Consider the following 27,869-nt stretch of genomic DNA (forward strand, 5'->3'; position numbering starts at 1 on the left):
TACCACATTAGCAATGTATAGAGTGGATTTCTGATTAGTTTAAAGTGATCTTCATTGAAAAGAACAGTGCTTTTCTTTCAAAAAATAAGGAAATTTCAAAGTGACCCCAAACTTTTGAACGGTAGTGTATATTATCGAGATTATTTGAATGTATAAGCCTAATGAAAACAGTTCTGATTTTATTTTTCCTTGATGGATGTGCCTATTTTCGAAGATGGGTAGTGTACGTAAAGTGATGTCCAACTTTTGTTTTTTATAACGTCTCCTATATTCAGTTTATTAATTGAATAAAGCGTGTAAAGATTAAAAACGTGCATACAAGCATACTTTATTGGACAATCTGTGATTTAAACACAGTAGTAAGCCCTAGTTCTCGATGTGTGCCCCCTGTGTAAAATGGTACATTCCACTCTCTTCTCGGTCTCTCTGATGTTAATCCATCTGCTTCACTGAGTGAAGAATGAGGCTGGAACAAGGGTCTGAGGAAACAAGAAGACCAGATACCTGTACATTTATTTGCTTTAAATTGGACAATGAGATTTATATCGAGTCATTGGATGTCCGTTGTACTTATTTCACGTAAGTCTTTCAAACTATTATTTGCAGAAGAAGGTGTAAAACCTGAGAAGTGTGCAACAGGTTGATCCCACAGTTCAGCTTTACTGTCTGTTTTCCACGTGTTTATGCTCCTCACTGATTGTATGAGATGCACCCTGGATTACACTGGAAAGGGAGACACTGATTAAAAAAAAAAGAAAAAAAAGAGTGAGCTAATAAAGATTTAAAAATCCAAAAATGCAGGTCTGCTAGGTCTGGTGTGTTTTCCAAACAGTATAGCTTGCCTTGTGTGTCTCTGTGTGCACATTTCAAAAGCAGGCATTTATTTATTTATTTATTTATTTATTTATTTATTTTTGCTGACCCAAAAGTGAATGTTCTTCAGTGAGGAATTGTGGCAGAAGATGAATGCCTCCTTCAGGCTGAGAGACCACAGGAATGAGCCTACATTGTATCAGATCTGTCTCAGAAGTGGTTAAAGTCTGATTCTATTTCCTGTGTCTCTTAATAAATCCATTACTTGCCCTTGCTTTCATAAGGATGGAAAATCTCACTTTGACCTACTTTGTTGATTTCAATACAGGATCTGCCATAATTTTGCATATATAAGGCAAGTTAAACTTGATTAAAAAATACTAATAAATTAAAAAAAAAAGATTTTATTCATAAAATATGTTCCACATGGTTGACATTGTTTGAGATCTGGCCATCAGTATGATTTCAAATTGCTCTTCTTGTGACAAATGCATGCTTCAAGATTATCTGAAAAATGAAAATAAACATGTTCATTTCCCCATGTATGGAAACTTATGGCCCACCCTGTAGAATGGTCAGATTATAAAAAGAATATTAGTGCTTTACAGTAATGCAGTTTTTTGAAAGTTTTAAACAATTTTTTTTCTTTTTTTACTACTGTGAAAAATAGTTTGTTGCACAGGTTAAAGCAAGTTAAGCTCTTCCTGTACTAAAATATAATTCCTTGTAATGGTTCTTTTCAAATTCCTTTTATTTAATTGGGCATTCACGATTGACCGGGTTAGTGGATTTATCTTATTGGTGGGTTTTAACACCAACCCCTCCACCACCACCACCACCTTGTGCTGGGTCTTATTGGGTGGGGGTTCTCCATAATGACGAACAATGAATCAGGCTGACAACAAAAGGAGAAAGAGACAGTCTTTACTGCCCTGGCTAGGAGACTCAGAAAATGGAGGCTACATCGGTGGTCAGCTTTAGTCTGATCATGGTCAAGTGGGGTTTTTACCATTTATTATATAGACCTCAAGTGGAAACAGGTCTCAAACAGGTCTGTTCTAAACAGATCTTAAAACAGGGTTCACCTTTTTGAATTGTGAAATGTGGCTCCAGAGTTATGCAGCGTCTGAGTGCCTTGCCCAGAGTCCTCCTGTTATTTCCTCTTGTTTAGGAATTTTTAGATCTCAACAGCACCACCACACTAGATGAACAGCAGACCGTGACCTCTCTAAATTGACAAAAAAAAAAAACCTACCTCATTTGCCCCCCTACACACACACACACACACACAGTCAGGAATTTTACTTAATTACACAGCCACAAACAAACAAAAACACACACACACACACACACACACTAAGCAGGTCCTCCTTCTTTTGATTCTGTCCAGCTTGCTATTTGGTAATCTCCCACGCAGCTGAACAAATACAAGTACAGTCTTTCATGGACAGACACACACACACAGTGGATGACTAGGTCCAGATGTTTTTAGGTGTTTGTGTTTTCAGGTTATCATTTTCTATTTGTTCTGTTTGGTTTTTTTTTTGTGTGTGTGTCTTTTTTTTTTTTTTAAAGCTGAGAGAGGATTTTGCTCAGAATGAAGGCAAAAGCCATGTTCATGTCTTTGTTTTAATTTAATACTAGCCAGTGAATGTACACAGATTGGAACATAATCAAATATCAAAAGTACTCATTTTCAGAGTTAAAGCCGTTATAGGATTTATAACATGAGAGTTGCCGAAAATATAATCTGCAATGCTTATAGTACCTTCTAAATATACTGGATATTCAGAAGTTATTCTCTTGAATGAAGTTAGATTCAACCATACTGTGTTCGTTTCCTTAATTCAAGGCAGTAAGCTGTCTTTTACCATTCTATTGAATCATTCTGTTGAATTCCATCCAAATTCATGGATAGTGTCAAATCATCTGATCCTCTCCTCTCTGTTTTTTTCCAGGGTTGACTTGCTACTGTCTTCATGTGACGGTAAAGGATGATAAGAAGTTTGCCATGCTGTTTTCCTCTGTGGTGCTGCAGTGCCAGTACAACACCCACTCCATCAATCCCCCTGTGGTGCAGTGGTGGTATAAGTCTTACTGTACAGACCGAACCAGAGAGTCATTTACCTTCTCTGAGACTCTGGGAGCCTATAGCTCGAAGCCGGGGGCCAATAGCCACTTGGAATGCTCCGATAAAAGTCGTACTGTCCAAATCGTGGCCTCCAAGCAAGGAGAATCCTTGAAGCTGGCTAAACAATATAAAGGCAGAGATATCTCCATTATCAACAGTAATGTATCCTAATCTTGGTCAAATGGCCATTTGATGTATCTGTTCATTTAATATAAGACAATATATGCACAATGCCAGATAAAGATGCCTGTATAGTACTCCGGTAGAGGTTTAATTTGGATAAGCATAAAACAGCAATTCTGAATTGGTCCCACACAGGATGTAATTATTAGGGCAATACTAAATGTGATGACTTAAAAGGAGGGAGCTAGCCTGGTTAATGACTAATCAGTGACATCATCTGGATTGTTTCAGATGCTGCATGAAAGGGGAACCAACCAGCTTGAGGTGTTTTGATTTAAATTCAAAAGCATGTTTGGGGCAGATAAATTTTAGATAGATTTTAGATAGAATCGCACACCATTAGCTGAAATGTGATGATTTTGTTTAATCACATTTAATCCTACACTAGTTTCAGTGGAAATATAATCTCAAAACATACAGTGTATTTGTCTTGGTGATTGGGGTTGTGTTTGTGTAATCTGTCTTTACAGGAAATGCTGGCAATTGTGTTCTACTTTTCCTGTTCCCTAAATAGGGCACAATTTTTCTCTGGACTATACAATGGTCAGGCTCTGGCCTCAATGAGGAATACTTTCAGCTCTTCTGTTCCTCACAAAACACCCCACATCACTCCTTATCAAAAACAAACACACTCCCCCATGCCTTTACTAAACAAAGTATTATTATCCCCTTTATTTAGCAGCAAAGCACAGGATTGCACATTTTATACATTATGCATAAATCATGAGTAGTGTGTGTGTTTTGTTTTGTTCTTTGACAATCTTGACACTAGAAAGTCTGATCATTTTTGTTTTACAATTTTGAAACAGATATCTAAACTTGTGTATAAAGGTTTGCCTTAGGACTAGTTACTAGGTGAACATGTGAATTTAATTGCATTTAATGTAAACCTTAAGGCAACCTTAAATTTAGTAGTGTATTTAAGTATGTTTACTGCACTTTTTAAATTCATTAAATATAGTAGTAATACCCTTTATTGGTATTCTTAAAAGTAGGAGTGACTTTAAGTACATTTAAATGTTAAATTTAGTAACTTTAAGTGATATCCTAAACATTCTTTTTAAAAGCATTTTGTAATCTTTAAGAAGTCATGGAAAGTCACTTAAAGTTATACTATAAGAAATCTTAAAGTTATAAGTAAATGCACTGAAGCGTAGCATTTCGTAAACTTTTAAGATGCTTTAAGAACATCTTAAAGCTGTTAATTTGTCTAGTGAGTGATTACGTTTTAACAAAATGCTCATTCTTCAGAAGCGGACCTGCGTATTGGAGAGCTACAGTGGGGTGATAGTGGTGTGTACTTATGTAAAGTGGCCAGTGGTCATGATGTGGAGGGCAGGCATGAAGGCCAGGTGGAGCTGCTGGTGCTGGGTGAGTCATATCCTTCACAACACAGACTAGAACCGCTAATGCACATTTAAAAAGAGCTACGGTATTAAAATAGTGGATATTTGATGTTATACCACAGAGCTGTTGAATTCTTGAATCTGATTGGTCTCGTACTCCGATTTGAATCAGAATTGGTGTTCTAATACATTGTTGTTTCTATAGTAACAACTTACTTGTTTTACAGATGTTCCATAACATTAAATGTAACAATGACTGGAATAAATGTATGACATTTTGTTCTTTGCTAAATAAAATAATTGTTAGTGTTGCCATTTTACTGTGGTATAAGAGGAATAAAACACCTCATGAAGTTCTATTATTGAAAAATTATCAATTTTTGGGTTATAACGGGTATTGTACCACCCCACTTTTATTCCTTACGTAGCCTTGATTCAGCACATTTCCTCCCAGCGTATTACTCTGCCCTGTGATGCAGCATGAGCACAGTTCTGAAAAGATCTGGTTAGCTGGTTTAACATATCTCAGAGGAAATACCCTAAAAACCTCCACCCTCCCAGGTTGGTAACTGTTGTATAGTTAGAGTGGGCTGGTGGGCGAGAATTGGCAGTTGATCAAAATGTACAATGTTTGTACAGTGGTCTTAGTCTATATTACCATTGTGGGAAATACATAATCATCTGCTTTTTTTTTTAATTGGCGTTTTAACTTTTTTTTTTATTTCAAACTGACATAATCAGTATGTCTAATTGATCTAACTTAGTGAGTAATTGTGAGTTAATTGTGATAAGCAGTGATGCTTGACTAAGTGAGCAACATAACAGCTATGATGACCTTTGGGAACAAAACATTCCTAAGGCTACATCCACACGACAACGGCAACGAGATGTTTTTAAAAATATATCGCGTCCAAATGGGCAACAATCAGTAAAATATCAGGTCCATATGGCAACGCAACGCTTGCTGAAAACGATGCAATACACATGCCACACCTCTAGGGGCGCTGTAAGACGGTCCCTTCGGAGACACCAGAACAATAAAAGAAGTAAGGACGCATGCACATAATGCGCGAGACTTCATATTAGCCACAAAGTCAGGAAAATCCTGTTTGTAAAATTACATTATAATGACCAAATACAATGAAAAGTATTTTTCCAGTCTCACCTGTGAAAGGTAATCCCATGTGATCTCGTTTGGACGGCAAACCTGTTGGTACAGTTAAACGCAGCTAATCTTTATTCTCCGCTTTGACCTCTCCAATATGGCGGCGAGGATGATGTATGATTCTACGCGGAAGGCGGCGTCTTTAATGGTCCGGAATAAATTGAATACTACACGTTGATGGATTAATTTGTTTCTCACCTGTAAAAGGTAATCCCATGTGATCTCGTTTGGACGGTAAACCTGTTGGTACAGTTAAAGGCAGCACATGAATCTTTATTCTCCGCTTTGACCTATCCAATATGGCGGCGAGGATGACGTATGATTCTACGCGGAAGGCGGCGTCTTTAATGGTCCGGAATAAATTGGATTAATTTGCTCCTCTACGCCCTTTTTGAGGAATGTATTGTCAGACTTAAATCAACATCTGAAGAGGTGAGATCGCTCCTTTTTTTTCCTATTTTTGCTGGCGGGATTGCACCATTACACAATAAATATTCACAGTGAAAATATTTTGTAAGCGCGTTTCATGAACCAAGTTATAGGATTTGTTGACAACTCGCATCGCATCGCAATGAGAAGATCATTGGCACTACTGGTGTTAAGAATCAGACCATTTCATAAATGAATATTTTGCTGTAGAGCTGCAGTGTTTGTACAATTGCATGTTTTTGCTTCACTATTACTGTCACTATTCTGCTTCTTGCATTACTACTGTGAACTAACACTGAACATAATAATAATAATAATAATAATAATAATATCCGAGCTCGTGTTTCACTCTCACTAGTGCTCTGTAAGGCTTTTTCCTGGTGATATTCGTTACACTTCTACCCGGCGTGAAGCACTCACAGTCATGTGGTTGTGATGTCATCATAAACAAATCCGTTCTACTCATCCAGACGACTTCACAACGGCAACGTTGCCAGATCTTTCCACTCTGGAACCCGTTCTCAAAAAGATTGCGTTTTGGGCACCCAAAACGCCGGTGCCGTGTGGACGCCAGGCCTAAACGATAAGCAATTGTATCGGAGTCACCTGAATCCGTTGCCGTGTGGACAGGGCCTAAGTCTCCAGTTCTGAATGTAACACAGTTGTGGTTAATATGTGACGATGTTTTATTTTATGTTATAGTCTTGAAATGGGTTTTGAGATTGAGGTCTTGTGCATAATCTGTGTCCTTGCAGAAAACATTTGTGGTACGCTTTTCTTATTTTGAAAGTAGTGCACAGATTTTCGCTATGAAATTGTTAAATTGTGAAAGATTGTTATTATAATTGTATTGTAAATATTAATCAGCAATATGCAAGTTAACATTGCATCGATACTTCAGCTGTCTCATTTGGTTGGTTATGTGTACCAATTGAATCCATTAAAAAGGAACATTTCACAAGCTGGAGGGCCCTCATAGTTATAACTTGGTGTATATATGGTAGTTTCCATGAGCGATGACAATCAAGTTATTACTACTTATTACAGTTTTATATTATTTTTATGCACTTAGATCCATTGTACCTTTGTTGGTTCCCTTCCAAGTTGTATAACACTTTACTAAAATGGCCTATTTTAGTAAAGTAAAGTCTGCTTACAAGCTATGCTTGTAAGCAGAAAGCTGCTTGTGTACTTTGGTGATGTGTGTTTGTTGTGTCTGGATGAGTGTTCAATGAAAACTGCTTGCTTACACCAGGGTTTGCATTCCTAAGTGTTCTTACAAGGGCTTCCATGGTAACGGCTGAATGGCGCATGCCTCTCAACAGGGATCTGTTGCTTAATAAGAGGCTCCTTTGTTCATTTGTCTCCTCTAAGGTCACTCGCATGTAAAGTACAGGTCCATGTGCAAAAAGAATAAAAGCTGCAGGGATCCCTTGAATTTTTTGGCGCTATGTGACTTCAGCGATTACATTTCTGTTTGCTGAATAAAGCAAGGTCCAGTCTCCCTTGCTAGACAACATATATGTAATTTATTGCCATGAGCATTATAAGCCACTCTTAACCCGTTGCCTTTTTCAGACGCAAGGCATGTCACAACCTCTTGCTTATTGGCAAACGAAGAAAGAGATGACAGAGAGAAACAGTTACAGCTAAAAAGAGTACTACATAGAGTACCTGCTGAATGCACTGAGTCTACTGTGGCCACTGAGAGCATCCAAAGACCATTTACTGAGGCTAAAGCCATGTTTCTAAAAGAAAGGTCTGTGAAGGAAACACAGCGGATCCCTGATGATTTAATATTGTTTCAGTGGTGGAAATCACAGCCCACTATTATGAAACTTATATTTATTATTGTGCTCTTATAGTTATTTGGCCTATTAATGGTCATTTGAATGAATGTGAATGGATTTAATCCACACCTCAATAACTATAAAAAACAACTAGGCCTATAAATAATGTCAACTTAAGTGTAATGACAAATTTAATTAAAAATGTCTTCTCTTCGAGGAAATAAAAGCTCTGCAGCCTGAATAAATAGGCTAAACAATGTACAAATTTAAATAATGAGATAATGATTGAATTAGTGGCGGCACGGTGGTGTAGTGGTTAGCGCTGTCGCCTCACAGCAAGAAGGTCCTGGGTTCGAGCCCCGGGGCCGGCGAGGGCCTTTCTGTGTGGAGTTTGCATGTTCTCCCCGTGTCCGCGTGGGTTTCCTCCGGGTGCTCCGGTTTCCCCCACAGTCCAAAGACACGCAGGTTAGGTTAACTGGTGACTCTAAAATTGACCGTAGGTGTGAATGTGAGTGTGAATGGTTGTCTGTGTCTATGTGTCAGCCCTGTGATGACCTGGCGACTTGTCCAGGGTGTACCCCGCCTTTCGCCCGTAGTCAGCTGGGATAGGCTCCAGCTTGCCTGCGACCCTGTAGAACAGGATAAAGCGGCTAGAGATAATGAGATGAGATGAGATGATTGAATTAATCATTTATATAGTTGGATTATTTTCATCAATAAATCTGTACTGGTGAGGTAGACTCTCTCTCTCTCTCTCATATATATATATATATATATATATATATACACACACACACAGTTAAGGGGATCCCTGATTGTAAAAACATTAATGAACTCCTGGGATAAAAGACCGGTCTGAATTAAAGTTATTTGCAACGTGGTATTCCAGAGAATGCAACTTTGAACCTGACACTCCTTCATTCTTATCTGTGTTGTGTTCATTTTAGACTTACTGTGGCTAATGTCCTACTCATTCCTCACTGTTTCCCTTCAGTTTCAGTTTGTTCCTCTTTGTCTCTGTTGCCTTTCTCTGACTCACAAATTACTGTTCTGCGTGTGTTTTATGATGGTGCCAGGGTAGGAGAAAGCATATTGCCTGAGTGCTCCGTTAATGTTTTGTAGCTGTGCTAACTCAGCGCAGTCAGTCCAACAGGCTGAACACAGATATTCATACCTATAGGCAATTTAGAGTAGCTAATTAAGCTCTCTTTGGACTGTGGGGGAAACCGGAGCACCCGGAGGAAACCCATGCAGACATGGGGAGAACATGCAAACTCCACACAGAAAGGCCCTCGTCGGCTGCTGGGCTCGAACCCAGGACCTTCTTCTTGTGAGGCGACAGCGCTAACCACTACACCACTGTACCACCCTTCTCCTGTGTATATTCCCCCAAATTTATTTTCTGAGACTGAATACTTTGAATAGGTAAAGGTGTGGGAATAGACTTTAAACTTGCAAATGTTCCCATTTTGAAAATGTACTTAGTATAAATTAAACTGTATATACAACGCTTTCTCAAGCAGTAGGTTTGAAGAAATGCCATGCCTAGATGCTGATTGGACAGTGAGTCAGGACACTTCCTACCTCCAAACAAAGCCTACATTGTTACTGTGGCAATGGTGTACCCTCGACCCCTTTTTTGACTGATAGGTGATGAGTCAGAATGGATAATTAGTCTCCCCTAATCGGTACTGTGTGCTTCTGTGGAAAGAACTGCTATTGGTGCTGCTCTCATCTTCTTGGTTAATGTACTTGAAATAATTGGATTGGTGGATGAGTAAACAGAATTGGATAAAACTAAGTTAAACTAATGTACATGCCAGTAGCACTACATGCACTCATGCCCCTTTTCCACCAAAGCAGTTCCAGGGCTGGTTCGGGGCCAGTGCTTAGTTTGGAACCGGGTTTTCTGTTTCCACTGACAAAGAACTGGCTCTGAGGCCAGAAAAAACGGTTCCAGGCTAGCACCAACTCTTTGCTGGGCCAGAGGAAAGAACCGCTTATGTCAGTGTGTGTGTGTGTGTGTGTGTGTGTGTGTGTGGGGGGGGGGGGGGGGGGGGGGGAGTTGTTAAGACTGACAACAATAGCAAGACCGCGAAAGGTCGCCATTTTTAAGCGACGAGAAGCAGCAGCTGTACAAACGCGAAGTCATCCATTATTGTTGTTGTTGCTGCTTCTTCTTTTCCGTGTTGTTGCTTCGATGTTCGCGCCAAGGTTTATGCAAACGCAGCGATGTAACTGATGTATACAGCGACGTAATGACGTGGCTCCCTTTAGCACCCCGAGCTATGGAAAAGCAAACTGGTTCTCAGCTGGCTCGCAAGTTGAACGAGTTGTGAACCAGCACCAGCCCTGGAACTGATTTAGTGGAAAAGGGGTATGACTGAAGTTGTAGATTACATTTAATTAAATTCAATTGACTTTTATTGGTATAGCATATTTAACAATAGACATTGTCACAAAGCAGCTTTATAGAAATCCAGATGTAGATCTAGATGCTTAATGAGCTTGCCAGAGTCAACAGCAACAAGGAAAAACTACCTTCGATGACATGAGGAAGAAACCCAATTCGAATGGCAGCCTAGCCCCTTCTAGGTGATACAGTATAATCACTACTTTCCCAATTTCCTAGTTTCTTACTTTCCTATGATATATAATATAAATTATATAATACAAAGTGTGTTGAAAGAATGTTTCGTATGAGCATCATACTATTTATGATTACAGCAGCAGTTCTTTGGTACAACCCCAAATCAGAAAAAGTTGGGATGGTATGTTGAAATTGAAATCAAAACTGAAAACAGTGAATAGTCTTTGACCTGTATTTCCTTCAAAACAATACAGTAGCACATCGTTTGATGTTTTACCTCATGATTTTTTTTTGTTTTCAAAATAAACATTTATTTAAATTTTGATTCTTGCAACACGTTTCAAAAAAAGTTGGGACTGTAAAGCATTTACCACTTTGTAATGTTGCCATTCCTTCTCACAACACTTAAAAGATGTTTAAGGACTGAAGACACCAAGTAATGAAGCACTTCAGGTGTTATTTTGTCCCATTCTTCCTGCAAACAGGTCATAAATTGTGCATCAGTATGGGGTAGTCGTTGTCATATTTTTTTTGGTTTCAAAATTCACCACACATTCTCTATTGGGGACAGAGGGAACAGACACCCTCTTCTTCCATAGTCATGCCTTTTGTAATGTGTACAGAATGTGGTTTTGTATTGTCTTGTTGAAATATCCCTGGAAAATATGTTGTCTTGAAGGCAGCATACATTCCTCCACACTTACAGAAGTGTAAGTTCCCTTTGCCAAGGGCATTGACACAACCCCAAACCATGACAAATCCTGCCTTTTGGAGTTGTGGCTGGTAACAGTCTGGATGGTCCTTTTGTCTTTGGTCCAGAGCACAAGATGTCCATTTCTTACAAAACAGACCTGGAATACTGATGCGTCTGACTACAGTACATGTTTCCACTGTGTGATGGTCCATCCCAGATGTCTGAAAGCCCAGAAAAGTTGACAGCATTTCTGGACACAATTAACATAAGGCTGCCTTTTTGCACAGTAAAGTTTTAACTGGCATTTGTGGATGTAACTCTGGGAACATCCATATTTGGCAACATAAGTCCTGAGCCCATGTGGTTATATCAGCTATAGTTGAATGACGGTTCTTGATGCAGGGTCGTCTGAGGGATCAGAGATCATGGGTGTTCAGCTTAGGCTTGTGCGCTTGCCCTTTATGCACCAAAATTCCTCCAGATTCCTTAAATAATTTAATGATATTATGTACCATAGAGAGTGAAATATCCAAATCCCTTCCTGTGTCCTTATGTTCCTATATCCATGTCTTTTTTGAGGTACATTTGTTTTTAAGCACTTCAGTAATTTTCTCACGCATTTGTTGACAAGCTGGAGATCCTCGGCCCAGCTTTGCACCTAAAGACAAGTCCTTATTGTTTTACCTCATTACTAGTCCTATATTGTCCCGTCCCAACTTTTTTTAGAATGTGTTGCAGGCCTGAAATGCAGAAATGGATGCATATCCAATTAAATGAAGTTGACCAGACAAAAAATGAAATATCTTGTGTTTAGAATTTGGAAATCACTGCTTTATTTTGCATTTTCTGTACCATCCCAACTTTTTCTGATTTGGGGTTGTACAACAGTATCCAAGTGAGATTATCCAGTGAAGAAAGCATAAGACTTGTGCACAAACTGTCTTTTGGGTGTTGATGTGGGACTGTCCATAACAGCGGAAAGTGAGTCACAAGTGCAAAAGCTCCAAGCAGAAATACTAGTGCATCTCAAAAAATTAGAATATTGCGAAAAAGTTCAATATTTTCCATCAGTTATTTAAGAAAGTGAAAATGTTATATATTATAGACTCATTACACATAAACTAAAATGTTTCAAGCATTTTTCTATTTTAATTTTAATCAGTATGGCATACAGTACAAAAACATTAAAAAAATCTCAAAATATTAGAATATTTCATTTCGAGTTTGAGTAAAACAGTATGAACACAGTGTATCTCTCGGTCTAGTTCAGTACACACAACCACAATCATGGGGAAGACTGCTGACTTGACTGTTGTCTAGAAGATGATCACTGATGCCCTCCACAAGGAGGGTAAGCCACAAAAGGTCATTGCTGAAAAGGGTGGCTGGAAAAGGTGCACAAGCAACAGGGATGGCCGCAGTCTTGAGAGGATTGTCAAGAAAAGTTGATTCAAGAACTTGGGAGAGTTTCACAAGGAGTGGACTGAGGCTGGTGTCAGTGTATCAAGACCCATCACGAACAGACATCTTCAAGAAAGGGGATACAACTTTCGCATTCTTAATATCAAGCTACTCCTGAGCCAGAGACAATGTCAGAAGTGTCTTATCTGGGCTAAGGAGAGAAAGAAATGGACTGTTGCTTAGTGGTCCAAAGTCCTCTTTTCAGATGAAAGTACATTTTGCATTTAATTTGGAAATCACAGTTCTAGAGTCTGGAGGAAGAGTGGAGAGGCACAGATTCCAAGGTGTTTGAAGCCCAGTGTGAAGTTTCCAGTCTGTGATGATTTGGGGTGCCATGTAATCTGCTGGTGTTGGTCCACTGTATTTTATCAAGTCCAAAGTAAACACAGCCATCTACCAGGAGATTTTAGAGCACTTCATGCTTCCATCTGCTGACGAGCTTTTTGGAGATGCTGATTTCCTTTTCCAGCAGGACTTAGCACCTACCCACAGTGCCAAAACTACTACCAAATGGTTTGCTGACCACAAGGCCGGATTAACTATATGGGCCTGCGGCACAGTGCCCAGGGGCACTAACCACTCGCAGCCAGTGGGGGGGCACCACGTGATAGAAACTTTAAAAATATTTTTCATGAATGTTTGTACACTTAAAATGGTTATACACTTGACATTGTTAAATAGTCATATATAATTCATTATGAACACTAATTTCATAAGAACAACAACAATAATCATAATTCTGAGCAAGAGTGGCCTATGTGACCATTAACCCCCCTTTCCTCAACCTGTCAGTTGAGCCAGTCCACCTACGGTGAAATGTATCAATTTTTTAAAAACCGCGGTAGAAATGAAAAATGGACAGACATCAATTGAGTGGTTGTGCGAAGAGAAAATAAAAAAAAGAGACTCCAGGCGTGTAGCTGCAATTAAAAATGTTCCAGTGTTAGATCGTTTTTTTTATAAAAACATCGACAACTGCTGTCACTACCAGCGCTGAAGCCGAAGCTAGTGAAATCAGCGATGGTAGTGAGGGAGATGGCCCTGCTAGCACTAGCCGGGGAGATGCTACAACCACAGCCAGTGTTAGCTGAGGGGTCGGCGACGACGAGGATCCCCTTGAGGAAGATGGGAGCGAGGGAGACCCCGGGGAGGGGCCCGTACTGGATGTTATTTGAATTTATATTTCGAATTGAGACATTTGAATATGTTGCCTAGATCGATGCTATTTTAATTGATACACATTTTGAATTGACACATTTGAATATGCTGTATTGTATATAGATGGATGCTGTTTAAATTGCTGATGCTGTTTGAATTGATACACATTTTGAATTGAGACATTTTAATATGGATAGAATAGAGTATGGATGCTTTGAAGGTTTTTATTGAGACATACAAATATATGCTGCTCATTTTTGAATAAGACATTTCAATATGCCTACATGCATATCGTTGGTTGTTTTCAGTGAATTTGATGGGCTGATGTAGCCTACTTAATAAATTTTCAATGAGGAAGAATGACCTTGTTTATGTGTACTATTGTTTATGTATATGCTACTATTTTTGACAGCAAAGGGCAAGGTTTGTGAGTGTGTGCAGGAGGTTACTGAACGCGTGCGCGCTAGGGGTGGGCAAAAATATCAATATGGCGATATATCGCGATACTTTGTCTTCCGATTCAATATCGATACTCAAAATTTGAATATCGATATTTTTTCAAATAATAAATCATGTTTCAGACGGGTTGTAAATCCAGTACGACTTCCGCACCTCCGCTCCACAAGGTGTCGTTGTGCCGCTACCTCACTGCAAGGCACTCTTCGTCTTCTCTTTTTTTCCCGGTGGTTGCAGTGAGGAAAAAAAACAAGCAAGCATGACTGTTAACGTAAACCTAGAGACGCCGCCGAACTTTAAGGCAGATGTTTGGAGGCACTTTGGGTTCCAAAGGAAAGGAGAAAAAAAACTGAGCTGGACAAAGAGTACACACTTTGCAAAACCTGTTTTGCTCCAATTAGATATTCAGGTAACACAACAAACTTGCGAACTTGCTTAGCACGACACTGCCCCGACATATTAGCTCAGCCGGAGCCACCGAAACCCGACCCGAAGCAAACTACACTGGACAGCGCCAAAGTCCTCCCGTCTACTTCAGTGATGTGTGACTTACTGTAACTGTGAACTTAATTTTGTCATTTAAGGCCAAAGGCAAGAAGCTGCACTTTATTTTGCATTTTCAATTTTAGTGTGTGCAAGACACTGCATTTTATTTTGAGTATTTACTCAAAGTTCAGAAGAAACATGATTCACTGAGGTTTCAGTTCAGTTTCAGTGTGTGGACACTGACCCACACTGCACTTTGTTTCATAATTGTGCTCAGGGAGACTTAAGATGCACACTGCACTTTTCAATGTGTTCCAGACAGTGTGTTGTTCCTGCAAATATGTTGTAACTTGCGCTTGTATAGTTACAATAAAATGGCATGGATAATTTGAATTACATTGTTTTGACTCAGTTTGTCCCATGAATTATCACTATCATCTGATGTACATACAACTCGGATTTTAAGATGCATAATGCAGTTTACATTTTTCAGTGAACTATGTAGAATATCGCAATATATCGCAATATCGTATCGTATCGTGACTCAAGTATCGTGATGCGTATCGTATCGTGAGGTCCTTGGCAATACCCACCCCTAGTGCACGCAGGGTGGTGGTGGTGGGGGGCACTTGAGGTATAGTGCCCAGGGGCACCGCATTGGCTTAATACGGCACTGGCTGACCATGATATTACTGTGTTTGATTGGCCAGCCAACTTGCCTGACCTGAACCCCAGAGAGAATCTATGGGGTATTGTCAAGAGGAAGATGAGAAACACCTGACCCAAAAATACAGATACGCTGAAGGCCACTATCAAAGCAACCTGGGCTTCAGTAACACCTCAGCAGTGCCACAGACTGATCACCTCCATGCCACACCGCATTGATACAGTAATTCATGGTAAAGGAGCCCCAACCAAGTATTGAGTGTATAAATGAATATACTTTTCAGAAGTTGGACATTTCTGTATTGTAAATCCTTTTTTTGATTGATCTTAGGGAATATTCTAATAATTTGAGATACTGGATTTCTGATTTTCATGAGCCATAATCATCAAAATGAAAACAAAAAAGGCTTTAAATATTTCACTTTACATGTAATGAATATAGAATATATTAAAGTTTACCTTTTTGAATTAAATTATGAAAAAAAAGGAACTTTTTCATGGTATTCTAATTTTTTGAGATGCACTAGTAGTATCAGGATGAATCATGTAAATCTGGAGGCCAAGAGGAGCCACAGCAGTAGAATTGTGTCAGCATCAGGCACTGGCATCACATCAGGCAGAAGGTGTACACATTCACGAGAGAGAGAGAACAGTTTATTAGGTATGCTCTTATCCAACAGCAGGGCTCGACATTCGCGGTGGTCCGGTCGCCCGAGGCGACTTAATTTGTCATTAATTCCTGTCACTAGGCAGCCCGGCTGGCTAGTTGAAAATAAAAAATATATATATGAAGTGAAGATTCAGACTAGGGCTGTGCGATATATCGAATATACTCGATATATCTCTGAAAATTCTGTGTGAGATACATAAAATTATTATATCGTAACTATCGAGTATTTTATGGTCATCTGCCGACTTGCATTTGTTTCGTGGTTGTTGCATTTGTTTAAAACCTTTTCCGGTGGTTTTCTCCCTGTCCCTCAGGCAGTAACGTGAGAGGCTGCCTAAGGGTAAAAAAAAAAACAATAACGTCACACACTCGCCAACCAATCCCGGGCGACATCCAGGTACTGAAAGGAACTTGCGGGAAGATTTCCTAGTTTCGGTTTACAGCCAGTGTTGCCAGATTGGGCGGTTTTGAATTCTACTTTGCGGGCAAAAAATGGCTTGGGCTGGTTGACAAAAATTGGGCGGGTTTGACGTTAGTTCAGCGGGTTTTTATCAGATGTTTATAAATATTTCGCACCAACGTTCTGTGTGAGAATGCAGCCAGAGACACTTCTATAGCCTTAGAAGGACTTTGATGCAGCACATTTTATGTACTTTCTATGTCCACTAGTCTACATCCAATCCAATCCATTATAAACACTTCTGTGAGCCAATCAGAGATCGTGGGCATCACACGACACAGAGCATTGGCCTAAATTAATCATTAACAATAAACATTAATCTCAGTAAATATTATTTAAACAAAAAAATGTCGATGTAACTGTAAGACTAATATGAATGTGTGTAATGTAGTGCAGAAACTGAACTCATAAACTCGTAAATAAGAATGACGCAATCCATTCTCCATTTTCTCTTCTCATGTTACATTCAGCCATGCATCATAGCTTAACTTTTTTTTATTGAAGTATATAAAACAGGTACAATCTAACAAATCCACAAAAATCAGGATAACAGATGAAGAAAATACATGGATGTAGACAAAAATAAATTAAGCAGAATAATTAGGCCTATAAAATTAATAAAACAAACAGGATAAATAAAAAGATAAATAAATAAAAGACTGTAACGTTCACTAGGTGTGGGTGGAGCACAGAGGACAGCAGGACAGAGACTGAGTTCGCAAAACTCTTTTATTTTCACTTTTCAGTGGAAATATCTTTCTCTGTCATCCACGCACGCACACACATTCCAGTCATCTGGTTGTGGAGAGAGCTCCCTCTGCTCTCGCTCTTTCTCCTTAAATAGGGCGCGGTCACTGGGGAGACACACAAACACAGGTTAATTGCCGTTAGGTGTAGTGATTCTGCCACTTACCTTCCTTGACTCCGCCCTCCTGTCACAGACCGGCGCTTGACCACGCCCCTGCTGCCACAAAGACAAATAAAAATCTCAATCTCAATCTTTTATTTCAATTACATATAAACATATAATGGACTACACGAGTCTGCAAATAGTCAGTCCCCCCAGGATTTCCCTTTTTTTGTGACTGTTGCGGGCTAAAATGTCTGATGTTGCGGGGCGTTTTTCCAAAAAATTGCGATGAAAATTGTGGTGTTTTTTAGGTTTTTGTTGCGATTACATTGCGGGAGGAAGTGAAAGTTGCGAGAAATTGTTGCGATTTTCTCTTTTTGTGATTAAAATTGAGTGATATGTTAAATATTAAAGTTATTACTGAAAAACTATTGATTAAAAGAACAAAGACATTGAGAAATGGTCCTATAAACAACTTTACCAATACAAAAGATTACCAGGACTACAAAAATGCAGAAAAATAGGCTTTACTTATCCAAATGCACCTATTGGTTCAAAAGTTAAAGTGCATAGAACCTCACAGCACAACATGAAGTTACCTTAAAATATAATATAAATGCCTCAGCTTTCATTTAAGGAAAAAAAAACTATTAATACTAGTACTGTGTGCAGGCAGTTTCTCCTGAAGACTAAATTAAACAATAATTATAAACTAATAAAATAAATGGCTCAGGCTTCATAGAAGAAAAAAACAACAATTTGAACAGAATCTCACAGTATGATGCTGAAGCTGCCTAAACAATGGAAAATAAAATACCATTTTGGCAAAAATGTTGGCATCCATTAATTTCTTGCATTAAGTAAAAAAAAAAAATAATGTAAAGTGCACACAGTCCTTCACTGTAAACATAACACACTTTCAGTAACAGAATTTAAGCCTACATAAACACTGACTCGCACATGCTGCTTCTCTTGAACGGAAACATGGAAGTAAGCAGTGTTGCCAGATACTGCTGATGTTTTCCATCCCAAAATATGTTGAAAACCTGCCAAAATGAACTTGAAACCGCCCAATCTGGCAACACTGGAAGTAAGGCGGAAGGTAGTTTGTCGACGTCACCTCAAGACGACGCCAACGATTGGTCAAATTTGCGGGAAAGTTGCGGTGATTGGATATAGATAGTTTTCACTGACGTCACGGCATTCCGGGGAACGCCCTCCAGCCGCCATCTTGTGGGGCAAACAAAACGGACCATCGCCATTACCGGCTACGTTATCTCGGACGAATTTATGAAGTTATATAGTCAGTTTTCTAAAATAAAGATCAATGTCGGTAAAATCAAGCAAACAGAAGTATATAGATACATTAGACGACATCTCACGACAACGGTATGCAGCCAAACTGGCCTTGATTGGGGGAATTGACCCCTACGAAGTGGACAAAGATGCATTTTCAAGTGACTATGCAGGGCTGCCAAAGCCTGCTCCAAAGCCTGAAACTGACTTAATCAAACTTTAAAGGCTGTCTGATATATACAACTTTATATATTCACAGCGCGCCTTTTGTCGGATGCCGCCTTTTTCACGGCTGAATCGCGCAGATCCGATTTTTTTTTTTTTTAGGGGGGGCGTTGGAGTGTCTGATTATAATTTCAAAGTAAATTCTGTATTAAAATTACTAAATAAGCAAATCCGTTACAGTCCATGAAACAGGAAGTATAAGGATGAGAAAAAAAACAGTTTAAATCGGAAAGCTGTGCACATTTGCGCAGTCCTGCACACCGCTCGGGCTGCGCAAATGTGCGCAGCTTTCTGATTTAAACTGTTTTTTTCTCATCCTTATACTTCCTGTTTCATGGACTGTAACGGATTTGCTTATTTAGTAATTTTAATACAGAATTTACTTTGAAATTATAATCAGACACTCCAACGCCCCCCCTAAAAAAAAATCGGATCTGCGCGATTCAGGCGGCATCCGCCAAAAGGCGTGTTGTTTGCATCCCAAACACAAATCAAATCATACAGAATAGACCTAAAATGTTTTTCAAAAATGACCCTTGCGTGAGTGAAGTGACAAGTTTCAAATAGAAACGTGACAAACGAGCGATATTAAGTGTACATTACAATGTAAACGTACACTCAGTGGTTCCAGTTAGGCATTCTCCAGAGATTGTTCACATGATGTTTTGGTTTCCAAAAACAAACTTAAACACGATTGTTTATTTAAACAAATTACCACTTATAAAATGATCGGAGCAGATTTTGCCCTGTTTGGAAGGCTGATAATCCTTGCAGTTGATTCTCGCAAGCCATAGATTTCTCCTTTGTATGCTGAGTTTCTTTGTTTGCTCGCCTTCGTGCTCCCGTACAGTGGGAATTCCATAAAAGCGCCGCTTGACTTCATCATCTGACCTATTACGACAGCCATGAATACAACAGGTGTGCACCATTGCTAGCTTTAAATAGCCTGCTTGGATTCTTTTGAAGACTTTGTACTCGCGCGTTACAATGTGTGCTCAGTCACCCGTACGGTAAGCTTGACCCGCAAGATGGCCGCCACTAGGGAATCCCCGACTCTGTGACGTCATGTGAAAACTATCTATAATTGCAACACCGCCCTGAATTCGTGGGGATTGGTTGAATTTGCGTTGATGTTGCAAATCGCAACATCGCGAAATCCTGGAGGGTCTGAATAGCGCACTGCTAATCAAGGCAGACTCATGTTTACAAAGAAAAAAATATTTTATATGAATTAATATAATACTTAAATATGTATGAAAAAGATAATAAAACATACTTGACAAATTAACAACTATTTGGTAACAAAAAGAAAAAGAGGAGACAATACTTGTTATTCGATATAAATTACAGCAATATATCATTCAATAACATTGAAAAAAAATATACAGAGAGAGACAGAGAGGTATACTTGTCATACTGATAATAACAATTCATGCATGGTATTAAATAATATTTAAAGTTAAAACTAAGATAAATAAATATATATATAGCTCTTAATTATATATAGAAATAAAGTTATGTAGAAAGAAAGAGTTTGGAGATGTCAACATCATATCCATATCTACTTAAATCGGAAAAAAGGTGATGTCTGACTTTTTTCTTGAACAACAATTTAGATGAAGATCTTATTGAAGTTGGAATCTGGTTCCATACCCTAACACCAACACGGGAAAATGAGTTCTTTTGTAGATTTGTACGAGAATACTGAGTATATAAGTTCTTGGAGTAAGATGACCTCAGCAATGCAGATGTTAGATATGCATCGTAGCCTAACATAGCCTACATGATATTATGCGTGTGCGTCACCTACTGGTGCATGTAGGATTCAGGACACAGCAGGTGATTGCAAAGTTATAATCTGATTCAACCATACATAGCCGAGTACCAGACAGCAGATTTTTCACCTCCAGCACTGACAGTCTCATGTTGCCATTTAGAAGTTGTTTGCATTGTTGTTCGATTTACAAATAGTATACTGGTCTTTAGCTGCATATTTTTACTTTACAAGATAGGCATCAAGTACATTTTACATCTTGGGCGGTTTTAAGTGCATTTTGGCGGGTTTTGAACATATTTTGGGCTGGAAAACGTCAGCAGTATCTGGCAACACTGTTTACAGCGCTGACTCAGTTCGTGCAATCGCTGATGTTGCTTAGGCTACCGTGTAAGCTCAGTCAATTTCAGCGACAAATTAAAAATGGAAGCGGAAGAATTGGTTCCTAAAAGAACTAGTAAGGGGTCAGTCATCTGGCATTTTTTTTTTTGGATTATATTATGGTGCTCTGTGTTGTTCTCATTTATGTATATAACAACAGTATCAAAATACTCGGGTCTTGAAATAAATGCACATTAGTCATAAACAATGGCAACTACTCTCTTTTTTGTATTATTTTTGACAGAAGTAAAATTCATACATGAACAAATTTTGGCTAGTTGATTTTCTGTTTGGCTAGTTACTTTGGAAGGTAACTAGTCCGGCTGGCCGGTGAAAAAAATATATGAATTTCGAGCCCTGAACAGTGTATTTAGATTATCATATACACAGAAAAGCAGTATCTAGAATAATAATACAAGTCCTTACTCACACACACTTTTAGTAACAGCTTATCCTGGTCAGGGTCACAGTGGATCCAGATCCTATCGTGGGAACACTGGGTGCAAGGTGGGGATACACCATGGATGGGACACCAGTCCATTTCAGTGCAACATGCACACACGCATTCACAGCAAGGGATGGTTTTAGCCAATCCACCTACTGGCATGTTTTTGGGAGATGGGAAGAAATCAACAAACTCTTTAGGAAATCCACGTTAACGTGCAGTCCTACTAATCCATGTATCCTAACATCAGTTTGACCTTTTAAACGAAGTTGCATTAGTTACACATACCAGTTGTCTATGTAAATAGTTGTTCCAAACTTCTTAAGATCTTTATGAAGTTGTATATTTTGTCTGTTTAACCATTTCAGCATTGCTTCTTATCTCTGCTAGGTGTTTATGTATATCATTAAGTAAATTGTGTTTACTCTTACTGCAGTCCTGTGCTTATTGTAATTAATGATAACAATCAGCTAAGAAAGGTTTACGGATCATTCCATGTTTTTCATGCATGTCATGCACAGTATGAAAGCCCTAGAAGAGACTGTTCTAGATATATAAAATCCAATAAAAATGGAACATTACCATCATCATGGAAATTGTTTTATGTAATATATGTTTTGTGTGATAAGTTAACACAAGAATTTAAGTTGTAGATTTCTAACATACTTGTCATGTGAGACAGGCATGTGCTGTGCCGTTTCCCTGCTGTCACTCATGCATGTGATGTCTGAACTGTAATGTAGCAGTAATATTGCACCTTGCTATAATTAGCTACCTTGCCAGAGAGGAGTGTGCGTCTAACCCCTATCACATGACCACATTACACACATGAGGTTCCAAAAGGGCATTATAAAGCATACTTTGTTCACCTGACTGTCTTGCTCTGCTTAAATACCTGCATTAAATGCCACAAGCAAACATCATTCATTTTCTCTGTATTCCTATTTACTTGCCTTTGGTTCCTGTTCACACACTTCCATTCTTGTTTGAGATTAACAGATTTTGCATGCTTTATATGACTGTAAGTAGTTAAATAAAAAAAAAAAACCTTAAGCCCCATTTCTGCATGTTTTTTGGATGATTTCTGGATGATTAGAAGTCTCTGATCTTTACAAACCCTTTCTTCAATCACATGCCTCGCTTGTATCTTAGCCTCTTGCCCAGACATTTAACCTTTCAGCTGCCGCTCACCTGTGCTCCTCTCATCTCTGCAGGTAAGACAGGTGTACCGAATGATGTTCTGCCTGAGTTTGAGCTGGAGATTATGCCAGGTAGGGTGGCTTTGTTGCTCTCTGTTGCCTGCCTGTACTTCTGCATCAAAACTCTTCTTCCTGTTCTCTCCGGCAATGGTTGCATTAAAACAGTGTTTTCACCTTATCCTACCTACTCTTCTTTCTAGCTCTTCAATTAACCTTGCATTAGGTCGCATGCTCAATCAACTTATAGTGAACTATCCTTAATCTGACTGATTGATCGGATTCATCATCTGATTCAAACACTCCACGTTACATGTAAGTTAGTCAGTTACAAAACCCAGAGTTCTTCATCAGTATGTGATTTGTGCTGAAGGCTGAAAGTTTTGCTCATGTCCAGAGGAAATACATCATTAGTCCAGATACAGACTGAGTTCAGAGATAACAGGGGCTGCAAGAGACAGCACACAGTCTGAATAATCTGCACTGGTTTTGCCTTTAGAGTTTAGATTGCTTAGATTGAAACTTCCTACAGGATTGAATGCTTAGTGTGAGTCTGAGTAGTTATGGACATTCTTCTGTCTCTCTTTCTTTCTGTATGTTACAGAGTGGGTGTTTGTGGGATCTGTAGTCTTGGGTAGCATTCTGCTTCTGGTGGTGCTTGGAGTATGCTGGTGTCAGTGCTGCCCCCACTCATGCTGCTGTTATGTACGTTGCTGCTGCTGCCCTGATGCATGCTGTTGTCCAAAGCACTGTGAGTACTCAACCACACCCCTATTCATATGGCACATATCTTTATGTTTCCACTGCTGTAATTTTTAATGCTCAATATTTTCTAATATATTTTTCAGTGTATGAAGCAGGTAAAATAGCTAAGGCTGGACAACCTCCTCAGATTGCCATATATCCACCATACTATGGTGTTCCCATGGTTCCTCAAGCAGCACCTTCTCTGATTGAACTGAAAGTGCTTGCAGTCCCCCCGTCTTTGGAGAACAATACAGCTAGAGGTCAGTGAAGTTCAACACATGTTTTGACTCTCTGTACACACGTAATAAGAAACATCAAAATGACAAAGTTGAAGAAATTGAAGTTCACATTGTTTAAGATCATTAAATTCCGTGTTGTATCCAGTTTTCTATTTCATATTCCGATATGTTACTCCAATTTGATTTCATTCATCCTAAAAAACATTAGCTGATTGACTGATACGAATGTTAGAGTACAGGCAGTTTACAAATAAACATACATTTCAGCTTTCTGTTTTTATACTGTTAAGCAATATTTTGCTGTAAGACATCTCACATATATTCAATGGCCTGTAAATAAAGTTTATAATATTTCTGTGGATAGTCAGATAGAACCTTATAATTATTGGTTAGCCTCGTAACTCAGTACAAAAACAAACAACACAAACATTGAATACCATATGTGTCTTGGCTGATTACCCTGATAACATTTGAGATAAGTGGAAAATTGTTACCTTTTTATACCTGATTATTTCTTTAAGTGACTCACGGCAAGGTGAGTTTATTAATATAGAACATTTTGTTCACAAAAGCAATTAAAAGTGCTTTACACAGAGGAAAATACATAAAATGGATATATAAACGGTGAAAATGAAAAGATACCAGCAAGCAGGATTAAAGTAGTAGAACAGAACAAAACTTGTAGAAAAGTCAGTGAGATGTTAGAGGTGTGGGAATGGTGTAAGGTATCAAATTAATTCAGGAAAGGGTTCATATGGTATGAATTTATGTGACACTGATGGTAATTAAGGAATAAGAGCAAACCACTGTTGTCTCCAGGCCAGTCAGGTTAAAGTGCATATCATGGGTAAATTCAGGAGCAAGATCAACGTAATTCTCCTATTTTATATTAAACTTTGGTCAAATATCTGTAACATTCTGCATTCTCTGCAATTTTTTTTACTTTGCACAATACCAGAAAAATTCAGTTGAAATCAAGCCATTTGAGGCGAATTGGTCCACCTCTGAAAAATACTGGCATTTGAATTTCCCGGCAAACATTGATTTTCGTGACGTCATCTGCGGGACACCTCCCTCTGAATCCTACGTCAGCGCTGGTTTGTTTATGAGAAAACGACCTGGTGGTTTTCTGCAAATTTCTTCAACGTTATCGCGTAATTATTAAAATGGTTAACAGATGTATCGTAGGAGGGTGTAGCAACACCAATCTTGATGGGATTAGTACTCATCGTTTTCCAAAAGACCGGAAAATGAGAGAGAAATGGGAACGCTTGGTCTACACAGGCTGTGCACTGAAACCGTGCAAAGCTCTCGCAGCCTGCTGGCGCTTCTGCAGATAACGTCATGAATCTGGCTCCAGACTCCCTTGGGATTTTTCCAGACGCGTTTTGTTATTTTATTTTTTTCTCCTGTAGACAGATGGCCTTGTGCAAAATTACCCTTCTGGATGAGTGTGTAAATGAACATACTTTCATATAAAAAAAACACGAAATTGGCCCAGAATATGCAGTTTAAGGATGCAATAAAAGTTTTGTACTCCATAGAGAGGGACCTGGCAAAGTTCCATACAGCCAAGTGGACAGGTCACCCATGTAAGCCGATATGCAGTCGTGTTTTTCAGCCATCTTTGTGTTTGTGTGTGAAAGAGCAAGTGTGAGTGAGAGGTTTTTATCATTGGAAATCTGGGGTCTCCTACATTTCCATCACCATCATCAAGCTTATATGGAAGTTGCACAAATGTGTAGCTTGCACATTTTTACCCATATATCTACTGTACATTATGTGACCTTAGTTCTATCTCCCATTCATTCTTAACCCAGATAGAACTTTAGCTCTCATTAAAATAGAATAGAATGCCTTTATTGTCACTATACCCATGTACAATGAGATTAAAAGCAACTCCAATAACAGTGCAAATAGCGCGTAGAGAAAAAGAAAAAAATATATATATATATTGGTGTGTTGTTTATCAATGGCTTTTTCTTGCAACTGTCTTTTGCAAATTTACTGTACAGTACATTAGAAACTGTTTAATGAAAATAGAATTTCTATTGCAATTTGCTGACAATAGTTTATGATATTTGTGTGTCTTCATAATAATCTTTTGTTGTCAACAGCTGGCAGTGTATCAGAGTTAAGCTCCTTGCATGATGGTGATGTGGACTTCAGGCACACCTATAGGCAAGTGCAAAAGAAAGCTCTGCCACCAATTAGTGATCGCAGCAATGAGCCACAGATCCACACAGCTTCCACAGCTCAGAGACTCCGGCCCACACACTATCAAAGCAGTCGCAGTGAAGAACAGCATGATAGCCGGTATAAGTTTCATATGTGTATTTGTGCTTGTGTTTATGTCCTTTGTCAAGATTTGAGCTGTGTATGATAATTCTAGTGTGCTTCTTTTTGCAGGTGGAGCTGCCGCTCAGAGCACCTGCCCAGGAAGGCCTTTGGCACACGGGGTCGCACAGGGTCTCTAGATGAACTGGAGGAATTTGCAAGGAACTACGGGCACCGAGTTGGACGGAGGGGTGACTTTCATGATCTCCGTGACCCCGAGCAAGATTTTGACATAGAACTGAGGTGTCCAAATCAGCACAGGCCACGTGGTTTCCAGGATGATGATGATGACGATGATACCAACTGGCGGCGCCATAGCCCCCATTTGTCCCCACCAAGGAGACATTACACCAACAGCGAACAGTATGCTACTCGTAGAAAGTCATACAATGACGCCTACTTGACGTCCGTGCTGGAACGTAAGACAAGGGGGCAGGGAGAATGTGGTGGGCGAGTTGATGAGGACAGTGACACGCCATCAAAGAGCTCCAAGAAGAGCAGTGACTGTTACTACAGCAGATCAAGCAACCGACCGGAGGAGGATGAATCCTTGCCCCCATACTGTGAGGTAGATCGCTGCCGGACTGAGGAACCTGTGGAACAAGAGCGCTGTCGGACCATGGAGCCAGCCATAAGGCCATTCTCTTACACTCGCCCTAATCAAAGCACGTCCCACACTCTGCAGGAGCTCAGGGAGGAAAGGAACAGACCCAGAAAACTGGTGAGTTATCTGTAGGGGTCCTGCTATGATGCCACCTAAATTTTCACCCCGAGAACTCAAAACTACAAAATGTGACAAAGATGGCACGACAAGTGATTTCAGGTGCACTTAAATAGCAAAGGAAAAGGAATTAAAAACCACAGATGTGAAGAAACATGCAGAGAATTAGACACCTTTAGGATTTCAGCATTCATCTGGTGTCTATTAATTGTTTCAGGAACGAGATCTAAATAGTCCCTAGAATAATTATTTAAAGAAGTGCCTCAGAAACAGGATGTTTCTGACTGCCAATGTTTCACACTGACTGCCAATATGAAATGTTTATTCGGCAGATATGTGCTTTGTCTAAGAACTAAGAAAAGCTATACTGTAGTATGGTCTTACATAACAGAGCTTATATTTTCAGAGCTTCTGTTTACAAGAAATGCTTTGTGAATTGCATTGTTAGTATTAGATGCTTAGGGTTTTAGGTCTCTGTTTTATAATTTTATATAGGTATCATACTGTGTATCACTAACAGGGCTTTGTCCTGGAGCTTGTGCTTGCTATCATCTGCAGAGCCTCATCCTAACTAAGCAAGCTAACTTGTTTATGTGGCTCTTGGTGTTTTTAACAGACCACTCATCTAAGCAGAGACTCCCTCGTTGTCTGAAGCCCTTGAGTATCCACAGTGCTGATCACACTGGACTTGCATCGTACTATTGAAATGCACAAGGCAGCATGAATACATACCATGTAAATCAGAGAAATAATGACACTGGAGCTTGGAATTAGTCGTGAAGAGACCTGTGTGCATTGTGTTTGTGTGCAGAAAAATGTATATGTTTTTCATTCATGAATGCATGCTTCTGTCAGTGCATTTAAAGCCATCATGTTACTCATATTTTTTTGAACCTATCAGGACTCATACAGCTCTTACTAGGAAAACAAATGGGTAGTGAATCGTCTCTCAACTACACAAAACCCTGTAGACTGAAAAGACCTCATAAAACCTTGTTTTCATTTATTTTAAAAGTCTTGATGTTAAGTACTGTATTTTTGTACCTTTTTGATTATTATTATTATTATTATTATTATTATTGATGTTTTATATGTTTGCACTAGAGATTAAGTTTGCATTTCAGTTCTTCTGCATGGGAAGTATGGACTGAGTTTTGATA

At 39.1% G+C, this 27,869-nt stretch overlaps 1 protein-coding gene across 2 annotated transcripts; it reads left to right on the forward strand.

Moving 5' to 3' along the window:
- The first annotated feature begins 463 nt into the window (after positions 1 to 463).
- Positions 464 to 27,869, forward strand: ildr2 (immunoglobulin-like domain containing receptor 2). Of its 2 annotated transcripts, XM_060928708.1 has the most exons (9): positions 464 to 579; positions 2,772 to 3,101; positions 4,379 to 4,498; positions 22,684 to 22,740; positions 23,270 to 23,416; positions 23,514 to 23,672; positions 25,769 to 25,967; positions 26,061 to 26,709; positions 27,326 to 27,869. In XM_060928708.1, exons 1-9 carry the CDS (start codon positions 534 to 536, stop codon positions 27,359 to 27,361), a joined length of 1,743 nt encoding a protein of 580 aa, XP_060784691.1. In that variant the 5' UTR covers positions 464 to 533; the 3' UTR covers positions 27,362 to 27,869. The 2 variants fall into 2 exon arrangements, with proteins under 2 accessions (XP_060784691.1, XP_060784692.1); XM_060928709.1 differs by lacking the exon at positions 22,684 to 22,740.

This window comes from Neoarius graeffei, chromosome 9 (assembly GCF_027579695.1).
Source record: "Neoarius graeffei isolate fNeoGra1 chromosome 9, fNeoGra1.pri, whole genome shotgun sequence".
Lineage (NCBI taxonomy): Eukaryota > Metazoa > Chordata > Actinopteri > Siluriformes > Ariidae > Neoarius > Neoarius graeffei.